The sequence below is a fragment of the Thalia democratica genome, chromosome 1, assembly GCF_965202585.1.
Source record: "Thalia democratica chromosome 1, ktThaDemo2.hap1.1, whole genome shotgun sequence".
Lineage (NCBI taxonomy): Eukaryota > Metazoa > Chordata > Thaliacea > Salpida > Salpidae > Thalia > Thalia democratica.
Genome location: NC_139165.1, coordinates 19,102,383 through 19,122,277, shown reverse-complemented (window position 1 = coordinate 19,122,277; position 19,895 = coordinate 19,102,383). Strand labels below are relative to the sequence as shown.

At 24.0% G+C, this 19,895-nt stretch overlaps 1 protein-coding gene across 1 annotated transcript; it reads left to right on the top strand.

The window, feature by feature from the left end:
- Positions 1-9,529: 9,529 nt before the first annotated feature.
- Positions 9,530-18,957, top strand: LOC145834356 (kelch-like protein 23). Its single transcript, XM_082941772.1, has 2 exons — positions 9,530-9,786; positions 18,201-18,957. Exons 1-2 carry the CDS (start codon positions 9,530-9,532, stop codon positions 18,955-18,957), a joined length of 1,014 nt encoding a protein of 337 aa, XP_082797898.1.
- The last annotated feature ends 938 nt before the right edge of the window (positions 18,958-19,895 follow it).

The following is a 19,895-nucleotide window of genomic DNA, read 5'->3' as shown; positions in this document are numbered from 1 at the left end:
TACTGACTTTATTGGATTAGGAACCCCACTGAAGATTTTAAGACCGCCACTAACAATAATTCTGCCTTCAAATATTGTACAAGATCCAAAAAATCTAATTTTGTTCATTCTTGCTATATCATACCATTTTTTTAATTTGAAATCGTATTTATGACACATCCTACCATAATCATTGAACACATATAGTTCTTTCATGAAAAGACAAATATTACTCCATCCACAAATGCCTGAAAAGTTATAGGAAGAGTTTTCCAAAACTTTACCTTGTGAAGATAAGTAATCAAATAAATCAGTATCGATGAACAACTGGTCATTAGAACCAGTCAGAATATTTTCTGGTTCTAGTATCGTAGATTTCTTTACTTTTAAGAAGGTACATTGATTGCACTGAATGCTGTTTCTATCAAAAATGAACTTGAACACAACATCATCGGCTTCTTGTGAGCAATGTCTATTTTGGTACAAGATAGATAAATGACTACAATTCATTTAAATTTTAACTGAAAAGGTGTAAGAACAAATACAAACAGAAATTTAGTAAAAAATTGTTGTTATCTTTAAAAATCTACTAAATTTTTATACCTATAAAAATTATTATATTAAAAATATTTTAGTTTCAAATACAGACAAATAAAAATAAAACTTTTTCAATTACTAAAACTAAATCAACATAGCAACGTGTTAAAATAAATAAAAAGGTTAAATACTTAATTACAAAACTTAATGTTTCTACTTTAAAATTAAGTTTTGTGCATATTTGTATGTTGTGAAACAATCAATTTGTGCACTAATTAATTTGAATTGATTAACGAAATTTCATTTCATCGAAGTTGAAACCATATGTACCATAACCCTTAACAGTAAAACATTGAAAATAAAATATTTTGATTTCCATATCAATCAATTAATTAATTTAGTCTTGAAGAAACTTTAAATTGTAAGCATCCTTGTAGAGCTAAAAATACATAATTCGTATATAAACAACCAAAACCTTACATGCTTACTAAAAATAAAACTATCATATAGTAATTTTTATTAGTAAAAAAGCACTTCGTTATATTATTTAGCGCACATAAAATTAATACATCATTTAGTGAAAACTTGTACAAAAATTCACAAGTGGTAGCGTAAGTTTAAAAAAATGTGTTTCAAATAAACTAACTAGTTGAGAGTAGGGGCGTGTCTAGAATTTCTTCAGTCGGGTTGTGCAATCGTTTGTTTAATCATTAAGTATTATGTGTACAAACTTTTAATAATACGGATTAGAGTATAATATAGCTCTCTAGAAGATAACTGTCTAAAATTTCTCAGATACATAAAAATGTATAAACTTTAAACATTTAGAAAAGACCAGTAAAATAGATTGTTAAATCTTAATTTATATTCCAGAAATTTAATTTTTAGTAAACAAAAACTCAAATATAAGCACATTTTTTTTAATGAAAATGAGAAAATTTTGCTTAAGTTTATGAAGCTAACATTAATAACAAAATATTTCAAATATTAGAAAATTAAAACGAAGTACTAACCAAAATTATTAATTAACTTATCTTAATAATAGAAAAATAGTTTCAATGATACGTATAAAAAAGTACTTAGTCAAACAGTTCCAGTTAAGTTAATTTAGCGAATAACCTAATTAAAAAAAACAAGTTTTATTTTAAAAACAAACTAACAACAGACGTGAACCATTTTTTTACAACTTGGAGAGAAAACTTTGTTATAAAACCAAGGTTTTTAAAATGTTATAAAAATTAAATTATTATGTGATTTGGTGAAAAGTGTCTAAAGTTAAAAATGAAACCCTTAGAGCTGTATAATCATTCAAAAATAGTTTTGTAAACACTTCTAAATTGCTAGTTTCTAATAAAAAATCTATTTTTCAAGTTGTATAACTTTTGTAGTTATAAAATTTTTGTATAGTTTATCCATTTTTTCGACAAAAAATTTATAAAAGTGCGTCATTTGACGTAGTTCTTTGAAAAATGAATCAAACTTTACTCAATTTCAGAAATTAACTAAATTGATATGAGCTTTTAGTCAAATATTTCAAAATAAAACTAATTTAAACCGCTTTTTTATAAAGCGTTCTCTTTTCAATATTATAGGAGGTGCACAAGGAACGTGAAACCAGTCAAAACACGCCCCTGGTCGAAAGTTTTCATTTAATAAATATGCTTTTATCTAAAATTTTTACATCAAGATAACTTAAAGTTATTCGGAAATAAAGTAATCTTAATTGGTCAAACCACTAAAATGTTAACAGTTTGTTTAAAACGGCTCAATTATAATTAAAATGGCAAAATTTTCAGGCTGCAAAGTTTTAGCCAAATATCTACCCCAAGCTTATTTTTTCATTTAATAATTTCATTATGATTTAGCATGTGAAAATTTTTATAAACATTTTTCATACAAGCTTTCTTACTTTTCAAACTATCTACGTAATCAGGTAAAACGAAAAAAAAAGAAGTTAAGTTATAATTGTAAAGTAATTAGCTTGTTTTAAAATACACCTAAACTTAATTCAATTCTTTAACTTTAAACTATTACTTTTATAAGTTTATGTACACTTTCCAAGCTAAAGTAAAATTCTGTGGGCTACGGATATTGCTGGGCCAACATCCAAAGCCTCAGTTGATTCAGGTTGACTTTCAATGGGTAGATTGTCAACCTGATCTTTTCGTTCATACTTTTCCTGCAGCTGGGGTGACCTTCTAACAGTCTTGTGTTCAGGACCCGCTGCAGGCAACATCTCATTTATATTATCTAAGTTGGACATAATAAATTTAAACTACTTATAACTGCTAACTTGTAAATTACCAGTGGATTCTATTTATAAAATACTTAATACTATCTAGTCTACTTTATATAAATCAGACAGGACAGTTTGGAGTGGTAAATCTTTAATATAACAAACAACAAGAAATACAAGCATATATTAAAATTATAAATTGCTATTATAAACACTTTTAGCACTGAGAGCTATTTAAATCTTTATCAAAAGACTTAAAACAATGAATTAAAAATTAAATAAACTTTTAGTTAGCAATAAACTGTAATTAAAGTTTAATAAACTATTAACGTGTAAATCTGGCTCAAAGATTTAAGCAAACAAACACCAGTTGAAATATTAACTTTAAAACAATACTTACAATAAACAATCACAAATAAGTTCAAGATACTGCTTCCAGCTGCATACCTAACTAACTTACTAACTGCTTACATGAAACTGTATTGTCATGTTTTGATGTTTCATTGCGTCATGAGCCTTGATTCTCATTGGCTCGTTTTAATGCAAGTTAAAATTTCGTCAGATGATTCTCATTGGCTCGTTTTGATGCGAGTTAAAATTTCGTCAGATGAATCTCATTGACTCGTGCTTGCAACCGTAACAAACTCTAAATACTCTCTGAGCCCAACGTATAAACAATGACAATGCAAGAAATTTTGCAACAGTTCAATACAATTCGATAACCTCAGCTCTCTCTTGTGTCATTTTATACTCACCATTAATTCTCAGACTTTAAACTACTTTGAAAAAGTTTCATTTTCAAAGTATGTTGTCGATACCTCAAAATTTTAATGAACTAAAATGTATTCTATAGTGATATGTCAATTAAAACTTTGAAAATTTAGTTTTCTAAAAAAAAAACTAGGGCAACATCTCAAAACTTTAATAAGAGATTATTCATAACTACTCAGAATTGTTAAAACTTGAGTTGTCAAAACTCAAACTGTTAGAACTTGTATATTCGTACACCCGTATACTTTACTGTTTTGCATTACAACCTCGTATTTCTTTCGAGAAAATAAACTGTTTCATTTTAATAATTCAAAGTGTGTATTTTTATTATCAGCTTTAAAAGATCAAATAAAGTATACTTGTGTCAAACTGCTCTACGTAACAGTCTTGTATAGTTTAAACTATATTTCTTCATTAACAAACCGTTACTTATATAATAAGTTTGTGGTAAATTGAGTCGACAAGTTAAAGTATATACAAAATCCTCTTCTTTATAATGATGCATGGTAAAAAAGTTAAAAAGTAATCAAGTTATAATCAGTTATTTACAAATCATTTTAAAATCTAATGAAGTATGTTAGTGTTATCATATTGAAAGAAGTTGTAATTTATTGATATCGAAAAAACTAGTAAACAGTTATATGTCTTATAACTGTACCCTAGTATAAGTGACGGGCAAAAATATTTAGAAGTACTTTTTATGCCAGACATCTAAAACTATGTTTACGCGGGTCACTGTTATGCTGAATACAATACGAAAAAAACCTCATGCAGTTTAGTATTTAATATAAATAATATTTATGTAATCCTAAAAGTTAACTAACAACCAAAACGATATTATATGTTTTAGTAGTTATAAAAGCATTTAAATTTTGCTAGTAACTAGGCGCGGATTAGATTTGGTCTTCATGGTTAGTCTGCCGACCTTTGAAATTGGTTTTTAGAATTAATTGACAGTTTACGACAGAAATTACATAATAGTTTTTAAAATTTCATCAACACTTGTTAATCTAATTTGTTTACACTATTTTCGGAGGTTTTCAAGTTGTTAGTGTAAACCAAAAATTATAAACTACAATACTTTTATTACTAATTATCAAGTATTTTAATGACGAGACAAAAAGGAAACAAAAACTAAAAAATAGTTTGTCTATTTTCTTGAAATTAAATAGTTATTTAATTTAATTAAAAAAAGTACAAAACTATTTTAAGCATACACACTTTTTAAAACTGTCAACTTTAAAAATTCAAAAGTTTGTGGTGGAACTAATCTCACATACTTATAATATGTAAAGCACTTAACTTATAAGATTACAAAAAATACTTTAGTTATAACATATGTCAACCTGGAAGAAAAAAATAAAGAGTTTTTTTAAACAAATGTATATATAAAACCAGAAGTTATTTAAAAGTTCCTGTTTTTATTTTCATCACGTCATTAGTATTTCATTTTATACAAATAATTAAACAAAATGCAACATGAACAAAAAAAATATTTTTTTTTATTAAAAAGTTTATTATAGACAATTTATTAGTAGACAATAATGTTATAGACCTAAATAAAGTTAATAAATCTTAGTGATTAAACAATCTAAGTAGTAAAATAATTAATTATTTTAAATATTGCATTTAAAAACTTAGTATTGATCAAATTATTGCAATAATTTGAAATTAAATTAAATGTTACTAAAATTATAACAAACACAAACCATATCATTGATTGTATTTGTTGTCTTTGTATCGTTATTTAGACCTAGAATATGAAAAAACAAAAATAAAATAGCATTTTAACAAATTTAATGTAAAAACACTTATAAATATTTCAATGATTATTAAGTTTATTAAAATCTTACTTATTTAAAATTTGTTAACTTTTGTACAATATATTACATTACGAAGTGTACGTGATACACAATATAGTATTACTATGGTTTAATGTGCCAAAAGTGTAAATATTTAAAGAAATAAAAACTTTTAAACTTTCTATTTAAATTTGAGTACAGCACTTAGTGTTAGTTTTATTTTATTTAGTAGCTCGGTGCTTAAAAACTATGAAAACTTTAATAATTATACCTTCATAAATGCTAAATAACTGTTTAAATATGATAAAATTTACTTACATTTTCTTCTGGAACTCGGCTTTTTCTCCTTTGTTTTTATGAAAACATTTGAAATATTTATTAATTAATGCATATTGTTTTTAAAATTTTGCTTTAAGGCTTTCATTACTTTCCTCCTTTTCCACTTAGTCTGTAGATTTTCCGTTCTAAAAAATATTAAGTTTCTAATAACAGAAGATTGTATTTCAGCTCTATTTTTATTCGATTGTATTTTACTTAAATAAGTTTACAACAAAATACGTTTTTATATTTTCAATTATTTTTTTTTAATATATATGTTCGATAAACCTGATAAAAGTTATGTGTTAGAGTAGTAGTTTAACGACAATAGCTTATAAATTAGTTTATATTTTTAATAAATTGAAATAAAAAACTGTAACCTGTGTACGTAACAATAATTCTCAGTCATGGTCAAGCATTGATATCATAAATAAAAATGAAATCAAAATTTGTATATTATCTAAAAAGGTAACAAATATTAGAAATATATAAATTAGTAGAAAAATAATAGATAGAATAGTCTAAACAAACTCTGTCAGATGAGGAAGATATTTCAATAGAAAAAATAAAAATATTTATTGGTATTGAATTTTCAAGTATTTACAACAACAATTAATTTAAAAATTATTTTATTTAAAGTAGAGAGTATTTGAAATGTTAAAGGTTTACATTATATTTTTAAGACTTTTACATTATTTTCTTTTCTAAAAAAACTTATAAAACTTAAGAAACTCTATATAAGTGCAAGTAGTAGTTAAAATTAAACTTTCCCCGTAAAATAGGTTGAATAAAACAAGAATTTTTTAAACGTATTGAAAAGATAAATAGACTTTTTAAGATTAAATATATTTTTAAAACTACTAACAAGTGTTTTTGTTTCCGTATAGTGAAAAATAACTGAAAAATAAATTACAACCTAACACTTAGTCTATGTTTCATATCTACTAAGGCTTTGATTCTATATCTTTAAAGATATTTAAACATATTACGGAAAAAGATAAAACTTGTAAAAATCATATTTGTAAATTGTAAACGAGCTAAAAAAGTAGTCGAAAATGACAGGTTTTTATGAGTTTGAATTTAATGCAACTACAGTTTATAAACTTAAATATATTACACAAAAAACACATTTAGTTTCTGTTTCTTCAAATATCTGCAAAACTTTTTGTTCATTATTTGATCTTTGCTGAGGCCTATCACATTTATTTGTACAAATTTGTTTTTTAAATCACGTAAAAAAAATTAAATAGTAATTTATTATACATTTAAGACATTCGTCACCTTTCTGAATTACTTTACTGATTTTCTTTAAAAAATGTCATAAACTTTTTTATTATACACCTACAAAATATAATTAGTGTTGCCACAGATGTTCTTGTGCTAAAACTTTATTTCAACTAACGGCGTTTCACTGCTCTCAAATAAATTTAAAAACAGATCTACGGAGTCTCAAAAAGCTCTAAGATTAGCTATTCTTAGAGCTTTTTGAGACTCTGTAGATCTGTTCAAAATCAAAAAAAAAGAAGCATGTTACAGTAGATTGGCTTTATCTCAACATCAATCCACGTGGCATGTTAAACAATTTCGCACGGACTGTTGATTGTGGTTCAGTTTAGTTCTAATTGGTTTAGTATTCTATATAAGTAAGAGTTGCGGTTTTATAATCCATTTAGTAGTAAACTCAGTGACAAAACCGAACATATAATTTTAAACTGAACATAAAAATGTTAAATTAGTAAGTTTAGTGTTTGTTGTGTTGTTGAAAGCATTTTAGTAATCAACGTTTGTGTAGACAATAATAGTCAATTTTTTGCATGATACAAAGAACAAAAAATTTAGTAACAAAAATTATTTATGACTTTGCTGAACTAAATATAACTTGTATAGTTTTTGTAAACCTATTTTGCTTACTTTAGCTTTTATTTGTTTTTTAATTAGTTTATGTAGTTATTTTTCATTTAATAAATTGACTGTATCATTAAAATATTAAGTATATGTCTAATAAAGAGACAAATTATATACATAAAAAATTATTAACTAGAGACCAAGAGTTAAGTACAAACAAAACAGATAAAATTAATTTGAAGTAAAGTAATTTTTTTTAATAAAAATTTATAAATCTAACCACATTAACAAAATTTTTTATATAAAGTTCTTATAAAACAATGTTTTACTCAGTTAGACATCCTTATTTATAGTTTAATACTGTTTCGATTGAAATTAATTACAACAAGTTCCTAAATATAAAGATTTAAACTTAATGAATGTTTTCACCAAAAAAAAAATAATAAAAACTAATAGACCATGACTTAAAACTCTGATATAACACAAAAAAAAAATCATAACCAAAAATTTTAGACCTGAGATTCTGTTTAAAAACTTACATGGGATATCAAATTTGTTAAGAATGAATTTTATAAACTATTTAAAATTTTTTAGAATTTTAATGATATATTTTTATTGAAAAGTCAATATAAGTTTGATAGTTGAAAAATAATTGTAATCATACCTTACTTTGATATGTAAACCCAAAACAAACATGTATATTAATAATAATAGTTTAAACTTTTTAAATATAACTTATAAACTATACCTACTTGTTGTTTTATAAACATACTACCTAAACATTCTGAGTTTTTTTTATATTACCACGTAATTTTTAAAACTGATAAATCAATCTAAAACAATAAAAAATTAATTTGTTTTTAATATTGTTTTAGTTAAGTACTTTAATTAGAAAATAAGTTACTTGTTATTATTTAATTGTTTAATGGTTTCTTTCTAAAAAAAAAATTAAAAAAGAGTTAAATGAAAACAAAAATACCAATGAATAATAGTTATTAACAGATAAACTATTTTAAAATGCCTGCATAATAGTGTGAGTTATATAAGCTAAAGTTTTGTTTATGCTTCTATCATTTCAATTTAAGCTTAAAAATTTAAACTTACCTCAGGAGGTTTTATGTTGGAAAGTTGATTAAATGTCCTGTAGTGCTTGTTAAAATAAATAAAAAACCTTTAATATGTATAAAATACGTATATTACTCGGTATTTTTTTTGTTGATATCTATTTTGTTTATTAATTTTGCAAACATTTCCTTCTTTTTTAACTATATTCTTCTACTATGATCAACTGTGCAAAAAACTAAACAAAGTTATATTTAAGTTAGCTACAATGTGTAGACAGGAATTTCTATTAGCTTCAATTATGTAAGTGATGAAAATGGCATGTTGTCAAATTGAAAAATAATAATTTTTTTTACTCGCAACAATCTAATTATAGCATAAAATTGCTTGTATTACAACATTAAATTCTAAACAAAGCTTAAATTGTTTAGAAAAAAAAAAGTTTCAAAGTAGCTGTAACTTTTTTTTTATTACTTTAACACCTTACAGTATTGATTTTAAATTATTCTTTCAAGCAGTATTATAATTTCATTTGTCTTTAGTTGTAAACCTTTGTTGTTGCTTTTTTTTGAACGGTGAAAAGTTTTGTAAACATATATAAATTAAACAATATCTTACTACATTTCCAGGCTAAGTTTTTGTTTATATTAAATTTTACAGTTTTTCAGCTAAATTTAAAATGAATTATAGTCCGTCATCTATTTTGTACCAAAACAGACATTGCTGCCAAGAAACCAATGATGTGGTGTTTCAGATTATTTTTGATAAAAGTTTCTTAAAAGTCAAGAAGTCAATGCTACTTAATGAAGAAACCATCCAGCCTGTTTTTAACGACAAATTGTTCATCAAAGCTAGTTTCTGTGATTACTTATCTTCAAAAGGGATAGTTTTTCAAAATTCCTCTAATTTTTTAGAAACTTGTAAAAAGATTTATATTTTTCTTTTCATGAAAGAGTTATATGTATTCTGTGATAAAGGTATGCACTGCTGTAAATACGATTTCGAAGAAAATAAGTTGAATGATATAGCCTCAATGAACAAAAGTAGACTATTCGGAACTTGCACAATTTTTGAAGGTAGAATTGTTGTTAGTGGAGGTCTTAAATTTTTTCCAGGCGTTTTGAAATCAGTAAATTCAGTTGAAGCATATGACCATCATACAAACAAATGGAGTATTTTACCTGACATGATTGAAGAAAGAGTTCATCATTCTTCAGTAAGCATTGGTAACAAAATGTTTGTAACTGCTGGACAATATAATAATACCTGGGAAGTTTTTGACAGTATAACAAGAAAATTTACTTTGATTAAATGCGAAATTGTGTTTAAAAAGTTTAAAGTTAGGGATTCTAGTGCTTGCTGTGTTGGAAATGAAGTTGTGTTATTAAACATTTTTTCGGACAACACTCATCAGTTTGTTTTGTATGATACAAAGAATGAAACTTTTAGTGCGAAGATTTATTCATAACATTGACATTTTATCGAACATTTTAGTTAAGTGAATGTATATATACTTTTGTACTTATTTATTTACGTACTTAGTTTTCATTTTCCTTCAGCTCTATTTATTTATATACAACTTTCTTGTAAAGATTTGCATTGGTTTGTTATTCAAGTTATTTTTTCGAATTTAAAGGCATATAACGGAAACTAACATATAAAAACAAATATCTTTATTGTTTTTAGTTTTTGTTAAAGTTTTTATCAACCTAGTATTTAGAAAAACTCATAAATAGATATTAAGTTTTTCATATGATGTTTGATAATAATCTTGAAGCGTACACAAAATACATAACTGTTTTCTAGAAAAACTTAAACTTTCTCTTGAGACTTTATGTTGGTTTAGATTTTTAAAAATTGATTTGTCTCTGAAAATATTAAAACGTCTTAAAAACAAAAAATAATTATTTAGAAGTTAATAAATTACAGGCTAAAATCTACAAAAAAAAAATTTAAATGTAGTTTACTTTGTTTTTATTACCTCCTACAACTTAGATACTTAAACTTAAAATAAAATAACTTTTGCTTTTCGAAAATTCAACATTTTCAGTTTAAATTCTACAGTTATAGTTGTCACTAAATACCTGTAATTTGTTTAATAATAAAATTAAATTTCATTAATATTAGAATCATTTATCTTACGTTAATAAGTCATACCCTTTAGTTTACTTTTTTTTAAAGTCCTATATAAAAACTAATTTAATAACAATAATAAATAGACAGAAAATGCTTGTCTTGATAAAATTAAAGTAAATATGCAAATTAACAAGTGTTATTATTCCAGTTTCAAAAATTCAATACTATTACTTTCATTTGTATCGATAATGTCTAACTATTTAAAAATATAAATTTTTTCGTTTATTTACTTAGATCCAAGCGAAACAAGTTCAGTAGATTGTATAAAAATAATAAGTTAAACATTATTCTTTCTTTATTACACTTACACATGTTTCTGTGCGTTAACGGGATAACACACTTCAACAGAGCTCTGTTCAAAATAAATACTGTAAGGAAAAAAAAAGCTAAATTATGTATACAAATAAATAAATAAATAAATAAATAAATATATATATATATATATATATGTGTACCAAAAAAAATATTAACTATTGTATATTAATTGTTAATAATGGTTAATTAAATATAAATCTTTTTCCTGTTTTTCATGACAATGAGAAAGATCTACTTTACATTGTGAAGCTAACAAGAATAACAAAACATTTTTTAGACAAGAAACTTAAAACAAAGTACTTACTATAATTAGTGACTAACTTGTGTTATTGTTAGAAAAACATATTTAATGATACGTAAAAAAAAGTTTGTTAGGCAGATCCAGTTCAAATAATTTACCAAGTAAAATAATTTTATTTTAAATAACGACGAACAACAAACGTGAACTTTTTTGGAAAGCTTGATGAAAAAAAAAATATATAAATTAAGGTTTTTTAAGTTCTAAAAGCGAAAACAACATTTGATATCATTACAAGTATCAAAAGTACAATCATTAAATTTAAAAAAAATATTTTATTCTTAATCAAAATAACTTGACTGAGATTCAAACAAAATCGAACGATAAATATTAACATCATTAAAAAAATATACGCGGTAGTTAGTAAAATAGTTAAATATTTGCGTAAATTAAATTTAAAAAAATTTTTAAGAGGTTTTATGTAACATAGTTTAATAATTTACAATACTTATTTGTGTAAATATATTTTAAAATTTCTCAGCAATATTTTAAAAACTAATTGTAGCCAGTATTCAACTTTGTGTTAGGGAGAAAATTTAAGTTAGTTTTCTTTAAACTAAACCTTATTTTAATCCGTTATCGTATGAAAAAACATAGAGCTTATGTAAAAATAATATTTTGAAATCCAGGTAATGTTAGATAACATTTAGAACATAAAGATATAATTTAACATGTTTGTCTGTTTTAACAAGTAGATAGTTTCTATAAACAAGGCTCAATACTGTTAAGATAACAAATGGTTATTTATCTAAAATTTGTCTAAATGTTGTGTAATTAATTAGAACTAAAATATTAGATTTAAGATGAAAAAAGTTTTTCTAATTTTTATCTTATCGAATATCAAAGGCTAAACAAAAAAAAATTCTGCCATATGAGTCTAATTTTGATTTATTTAAGACAATTAAAAGGTTATTAATAAAAAATTCAGTCATTTTGAAAATACGTAAACAGTTATGCTTGACTATAACTTACTTTTTATATAGCTAACAGAACAAAATTTTATTTTTTGGGCAAAGTTTGAATTAAATTTGTTAGTTAAACCTATGGCTTAATATTATAATAATTTAATAACTAATCTTTAGTTTTGTCTACAAAACAATTTAGATTTATAAACCAGTAGTAATTTTTTTTATTGAGTTTAATAGATATTTAGAGCGAATGGAAATGTTTTATACTTGTTATTTGAACTTTAAGTTAATATTTTTTGATATTTCTACCAAAATACAATTTTTTTTTTAACAAATGGAAATTTGTTCTTTATAAAACAAATAAATTAAAAAAAAATTAACTGCTTTTAGAGACTTTTTAGTCTAAGAAAATTGTTTAATAACATCTTATTTTAGGTAGATTATCCTTCCCATTTATAAACTCCCGAATACTTTGTTTATTTGTATTAGTTATATATAAAGGTTATTTTAAATTTTTTATATATGTAATTTAATTTTTTTTTTAAAGTAGTTTTAATTGTACTAATTGAAATCCTTGTTTAAAATTATATTAGTTGTTAATTAAACGGCAAAAGATATACTTTAAGAACCTATTGAACAAAACTTAAATCGGTTTTTGAGTCGTACACTATGAAGATAGTTTAATGTCTTGCCCAAGACAAGTAATTAAAATTAAGTATAAGCTTAACATCTTCTATACAAAAAATTGAAAACTTGTTAAAAATCATAAAGATTTGTATATATTTGAATCATATTCAGAACGTTTAATAGACTTCACAAGTAAAGGATAAAATACTCCAATATTTTAAATGATTTAACTTGCTTTTAATAAACGTTTTAAAATCCTTTTTTTACAGTAAAACAATACCTGATCATATATCAAAATTTTTTTAAACTTTAAACATTAAATTTAAAATTGTTATTTGCATGTAGAATATATACTTAAATATTTAACTAAAAACTCTTACCTAAAATTTAATAAAAAATTTAATTTCAAAAATTTGTTAAATAATGACAATATGCCATGTACACCTTTTACATATTTGAAGCTGATAGAAAATCATGTGTGTAAATTGCAACTTATATGTTTGAAGCTGATATAAATTCCTGTATGCAAATCGCATCTTAATTAATTGAAGCTGCAAGAAGTTCCTGTCTAAACATTGCAATTAACTTTACCAAAATATTTTTTGGTTAACCTAATACAGTGCTTCTGAAATGGGGTTTCGCGGAACCCTAGAGCTCCGCAACGCCTCTCAGGGGTTCCGCAAAGCCTTTCGAAATTTAAAAAAGATACTTGAAAGAAAAAAACATAAATCATAAAACTTTAAAAAAAATGGAACACATAAAGTGGAAAACATGTATAATTATAGCATTCATTGATCTGCTTAGTGTGTATATAGCTTAAGGACTTTTAATGGGTATTCATTATTAATAGGTGTCCTGATTGCGTAAAATTTAAAACATTAAAGGAAGCAAAGGAACTGTATGCTGACTCCAACCTTATCTGCCTGTCTCCGTCTCAGTCTATCCAAAATCCATTCGCGCATTGACATGCTTGTTGCTAAGAAACAAGTTCAGGTTTCGTACTTAATTTTTTTTATTGATTTTTTCGTTAGGCATCTTACCCGTTTTTTACAGTAGTCTGTGAATTCGATTAGGTTCATGTTCATTTCGTTATTGTTTGTAGCTCTCGTGTTGTTTTTATTATGCAAGGAAAGATTTTTATGACGTTGCGATTAATCATGTTTGTTTTCGTTTATTTATTATAGAATCATAAAATACCTATTGCCTCTGGCGCACTTTGAGTTTGACTTGACTTAATACTATTACAATTGGTATGATTTCTAGCAACGATATAGTTTTGTTTAAATATTCGTTTTTCACTGAAATTCTTTTGTTTTTTGCAGGAAATATTGTATTTAACATTTTATATGAAATTAAATTAGGGGTTCCGCGGAAAAGTTGAACTTTGGAAAAGGGTTCCGCCACTAGAAAAAGGTTTAGAAGCACTGACCTATTAGATAACAACTTGATACTTTCCTTCTAAGTCCAGTTTCCTAGATTTTTGCGTATTTGTATAGTGTTGTAGTGTTTTTAAAAGAATTAATCATGCAATATTTTCTACGGATATAAAGCTAAAAAAAAGTTGTTTTAATATTTAAATATATTTTTGAATATATTTATATATCAAGGTTGTGGGAGAAATTATAATTTAAACAGATTTAAAATTATTAAAAATTGTTTTCACAGTTCTGATTTAGTTTAACTTGAGGCCATTTGAATTTTTATAAGAAAACTTAAGTTGTGTAAACATAATAATTTTGATTATACTGTTTCGTTGTTTTCTTAAACAGTTTTTTAATTGTTTTTAAAATTGTTTTAAAAGTTGTTGCTCTGTTTTATTAATTTGTTAGTTTCGTTGTAGTTAGAAGTATTAGTGTATTGTTAATTGCTCTTTGCTTTATTATTAATTATGGTAATTGCATTTTCACTATTTAAGCTAAATTTGAAATTTTATTTTTATTGCTTAGTTTACAACTGACGAAAGAAGCATGAAATACACAATGTTCTCAAAAATTGAGTCATTTATAAATTGTTTGAAAGAATTAATTTTAAACTTTAACTTTTTTTTAAACAAATAGAACTATAAATTATTAAGTGAGTCAAACTAAGTTATATAAAAATTTTTCATATTAATATTGATATGTACCTTTTTATTTAAGGTCGTATCTATTTATTATACATAAATTTTAAGGTATAGGACATTAAATTCAAAATTTATTCCAATGGCGTACAAATCGATAACCAAAAAGTACTACAGACTATAGGACCAAATAGTTATAGCGATTTTATTTATCGTTCATTGAACAGTTTTGTTTATTTCTCTTCACATTAAAACCTAAACTTCCCAAAACATATATCACAACAAAAACTAAATAACCAAAAAATATTGATAAACAAATACATAACCTAGTGAAAAATCATTTAACATAGAACTACAGTAATTTGTCAGAATCATAAATAAGTCTTTAAACTTAATGTTTCATTCTTTGTATCACACACAACAAACTGATGAGTGTTATCGAAACTAACGTTTAATAATACAACTTTATCACCAACACAACAAGCATACTAACTTTTAATTTACTAACTTTAATTTTTTTATTATCAATTTCGCATCTAGTAAGAATAAACTTTCTGGTTATACAATCGAAAACCTCCAAGTGCTACTATATTGCACACCAAAATTTCCACTAATTACCAAAAAATTGGTACTCACTAACTGAGAATGTTTATGTCTTATTTAAATCATTTTAGTTCATTTGTTTTCATAAAAACAAAACATTACAAAAAGTACATCTTATACGAACTTTTTTTTGCTATCTTAATGTAAAAGTAAACAAATATATATTTTGTATTACGCAAAGGAAATTTCAATTAATTTATTTATATGACCACATTTTCGATAACTTACGTTATAAATAATAAAATGTTATATATTTTTTAAAACTTTAAATTGATTATTTTTATATATTAAATATGATAAATTGAATTAGAACTGCTTATTTTTTATTTTCTATTTTTTTCTTTTCTAAAGTTTAATAAAGTTTAATAGTTATTTGGTATGTTTGATATTTAAAATTGATTTATGAAGTTAATTGATTTAGGTCTTAAAGGGTTTTAATAAACCAAAATCAAAGTTACTTACTGACTGTTATACTAGATAGTCTTACTTTTTTATATGTCTACAGCTTCACTATTAACATAAAAAATGACTTAATTATGTTTAAATTGAAGTTTTGTATCACATTACAAACTAATGAATGCAAAAAATAAATGTTTAATAGGTAAAATTAGTTTTGTTATAAAACAAAAGACGTTCCTAATTAATTTCATCGCTTAATACGTTAATTTATTGATTTTATTTCATGTATTCAAACCGTAATTGTAATCTTTTTTAAACTTTTTATTTGAGTAGTTCATGTTTTTCGTAAAGGCTTTAAAAACTACACATTTACTAGCTAATAAGATTAAAGAAAATTTATTATGAAATATTAAAGTTTTCTCTAACGTTTTAAAATTTAACAGTTCTAAATCATATAATAAATTTGATTATATTAAATTTAAATAAGTTTTTTGTTTTATTAATTTTTTTTTTAGATTTTACATTAAACTATTTTTGAAAAGAAATAGTATACTATTTTTTTTGTTTAGGTTTGGAACAAAAAATTGGACACAAGATCTAATTTTTTAAATAAGTCATGAACTAAGTAGTTTCTATTAGAATTGTTTTACAAAAAAAAATAATAATAATAAATTCTAACTTATTTGTATTTAACAAATTTTGTCACTTTTTGTACAACTTTTTTAGTATAAGTTTTAGTTATTACTAGCTAAATTAATGATGTTTTAATATTGCTTAAGTTCAACTATTGTATTATTTTATGCAGTCCCAAAAAAAAACGGTTTTAAAAAACTAAATTTTGTTTAGATATTTTAACTTTTAATATGTGAGTTAAGAGTTAAAGTTAACTTTCTAAAACATTTTGTGTTAGAAAAATTTGAACACAATTCTTCTGTATTTCATGTAGGACCAAAATTATATTTACTCTAATATTATGTTAAATTGATTGTTTATTAAAATTTAATTTCGTTTATGCAAAAGTCTTATATAAGTATAGCAGTTTTTTACTAGCTTTACAGTTCTTAATTTTGAGTTGATATGAATTTAAATCAGTCATTAATCTTGTACCAAAATATACACTGCTTTCAAAAAGCTAATGCTCTAGTTTACTTATGATAGAAAAAGCAGTCAATACCATCAATGTAAATTCGTAAAATTCATTAATTCAGTAGTTTGACAATAAAAAAATAAAATGAAAGAAGGTATTACTTATTTTGTTGTTTTTTATGTTATTATTCTATTATAAATTCAAGTTACTACTAATTTAATCAGTTATTAGTTAACACTTAAGTTCAGTTATTTTATTACTTTTTACAATTATATTTGAATAAAATGTATCTGAATTAAATTTTTTTTTCGGATGCTTAAATTTTAATTTTGTGACAAAACTAAATTTCTTAACTTATTTTCTATCCAAAAAATTGTACACATATTTAATATTTATAATAGAAATCAAAATAAACAAACTTTAAACTTATCAAAAATTTATGTTTAAAAAAGATACAATTTTTGTTGGTGTTAAAGTACTTTAAGTATATCTGTTTTTTTTTACAATCTTTTAAGTTTTTCAGCTAGAATTGAAAAGAATTTTCCTTGTTCTATCAACGCTTCTTTCTTAGCTTTTTAGAAGCTACAATCATTTTTTAATTTTGTCCAAAGTTAAATTAAACAGAATGTCATTAGGAACTTTCTGATATTTCTGAATTTAATACAAAACACAAGACTAAGTAAAAAACATTTCAGTAATATAAATGACAGAAAATTGATAAATAGTTAAGTATTAACAAAAATTCTTTCTTAATAAAACTACATATGCTAACAACAGTGATTTTACAGATATAGTGTACTTACATTGTTGTTGATGTTTAAAAGTTTAGATAAGGTTTTCCTAAACATTTCTTTTAAATGCTCCCTTTGACAGGGCTCTAGAAAATCTAACATTAATTTAAAGAATTTAATAAATGTAAAAAACTATCAAAAAACAATTTTTTTTTGAGTTTATTTTTTGTAATGAATTAAAACTACCTAGTTTTATAAACAAAAATATTAAACTATGTACAAAAATCTAACCACATATCTAATGTATTTGTAAAAACAAAATATCAATTGTTATTTACATGAAGTAATTTGTTTACTATTTGGTTATTTTCTAAGTTGAATACTTTATTACTAACAAAGATGCTAAATATACAGAGTTTTTTTCTCATACTATTAAATTATAATTATAATAAACATTTACAGCTATTTAGCACTTTACTCTATCTAGGTTCACCATGAAATCAAAAAGTAAATTTTTAACTTCTCCTTTTGTACCAAATGTTTTGTATGAAAATAGATATTGTAACCAAGAAGGTTTCAGTATTCTTGTTTTTGGAGGAAGAGACAGAAATGGTAAAGTTGTGAATCAAGTAAAAGAAATTGAAATACCTAGTTTTGAAGTTAATGAGTTTCCTTCAACGGTGAAACAACATAATTTTTTGAAAGTATCAATTACAAATTCTAAAATATATGCTTTTCTTGCCTCCGTAAATCGCTACAAAAAGTTAAATTGCTCTTGTACGTCTGTTGAAACTTATTCCGAAAAAACTAAAGCTTGGAAACACCACTATGTATATTTCAAGGAACGGTTTTATTATTGTCTTTCTTCGTTCATGAGAAGGCTGTTTATAATCGGAGGATGGATTGAAAGCTGTGATACAAATCTTACTTCGTGTTATTTTTATGATATGAATAGTTTTATCAGGAATGAAGTAGCAGACTTGAATGTAGCTAGACGTAACGCTGCTTGTACAGTTTTTCAAGGTAAAATTGTTATTACGGGTGGTTTTAATGACAATGTAGATTTGGTATCAGTAGAATCATATGATCATCATGAAAATAAATGGAAGTTTTTACCTGATATGGTTGAAAAAAGACATGATCATTCTGCAGTTGGTATGGGTAACAAATGTTTGTTATTGGTGGGTATAGTACCACAAACTGTGAACTATTTGATAGTTTTTCAAGGAAGTTTTCAACCTTAAAATCTAGTTTAAAACTTCCAGCTAGAACAAGATGTTGGGTTGACGCTTTTAGTATTGGAAACAATATAGTTTTATTTTATCATTTTTATAATAATTTGAAAGAATCAACTATTTACGTGTATGATGTATATCAAGAAAAATGGTCAAAAATTTGTTGTATTATTACTAAAACTACTACATGCTCTATTTGGCCATCTTGTGTCAAATATTACAAAGTATAAGCTACATAACAAAAAATGATAAATGTGTTTATATATTGACTTACAAATTTTTATTTAGTTTTTTATTGAAGCAAAATGTAACGTTTGATAGCTGTTATAAATTTGCACAGTATTTTAGTTGTTTAGAACCTTGTTATACAGACATTAGTAATATTTCCTATGTATTTGTCTATTTGCTATGAATTCGTTTTGTTAGACTACTTGCTTACTCGTATGTTTTTTTTGAAAATATTTTGTTGTACAATAAACACATGTATTCAAAAGCCTATTAGTATAAAGTTATATCAAGACTAATAATATAAAATATTTTCTGATTTTTTTTTGCCTACAAAAATTCTAAAAATCATTTTAAAGGTCTTGTCTAAGATGAATTAAAAATTAATTGACAATCGTAAACATATGCATGAAATCATAAATAAAACAATTAATTGAAACACTATCATTGCCTAAAATAATAAACTATAATAAATTTGATTGCGGTTAAGAAGTTAAATTCAATCGCAGTTAAGAAGTCTACTTAATGAACTAAGTTCAACTTGCAACATAAGAAAAAAATGATAAATTCAAAAATCAAAACAAATACAACTAAAATCAAACTTTATCTATAGGCAGTAATGTAACAATAAGATTGGTCTTAAAATATACTGGAGGGTAGTCTGGGCGGGAAACGCAAACTAAAAATAATACTGTTTATTAAGGATATAATATACCTAGTTT

Coding starts and splice junctions, on each gene's coding strand:
- LOC145834356 (XM_082941772.1), top strand. CDS start 9,530: ATGCACTGCTGTAAATACGATTTCGAAGAAAATAAGTTGAATGATATA. Junction 9,787..18,200: donor GTAAGCATTGGTAACAAAAT/GTTTGTAACTGC, acceptor TACTCTATCTAG/GTTCACCATGAAATCAAAAA.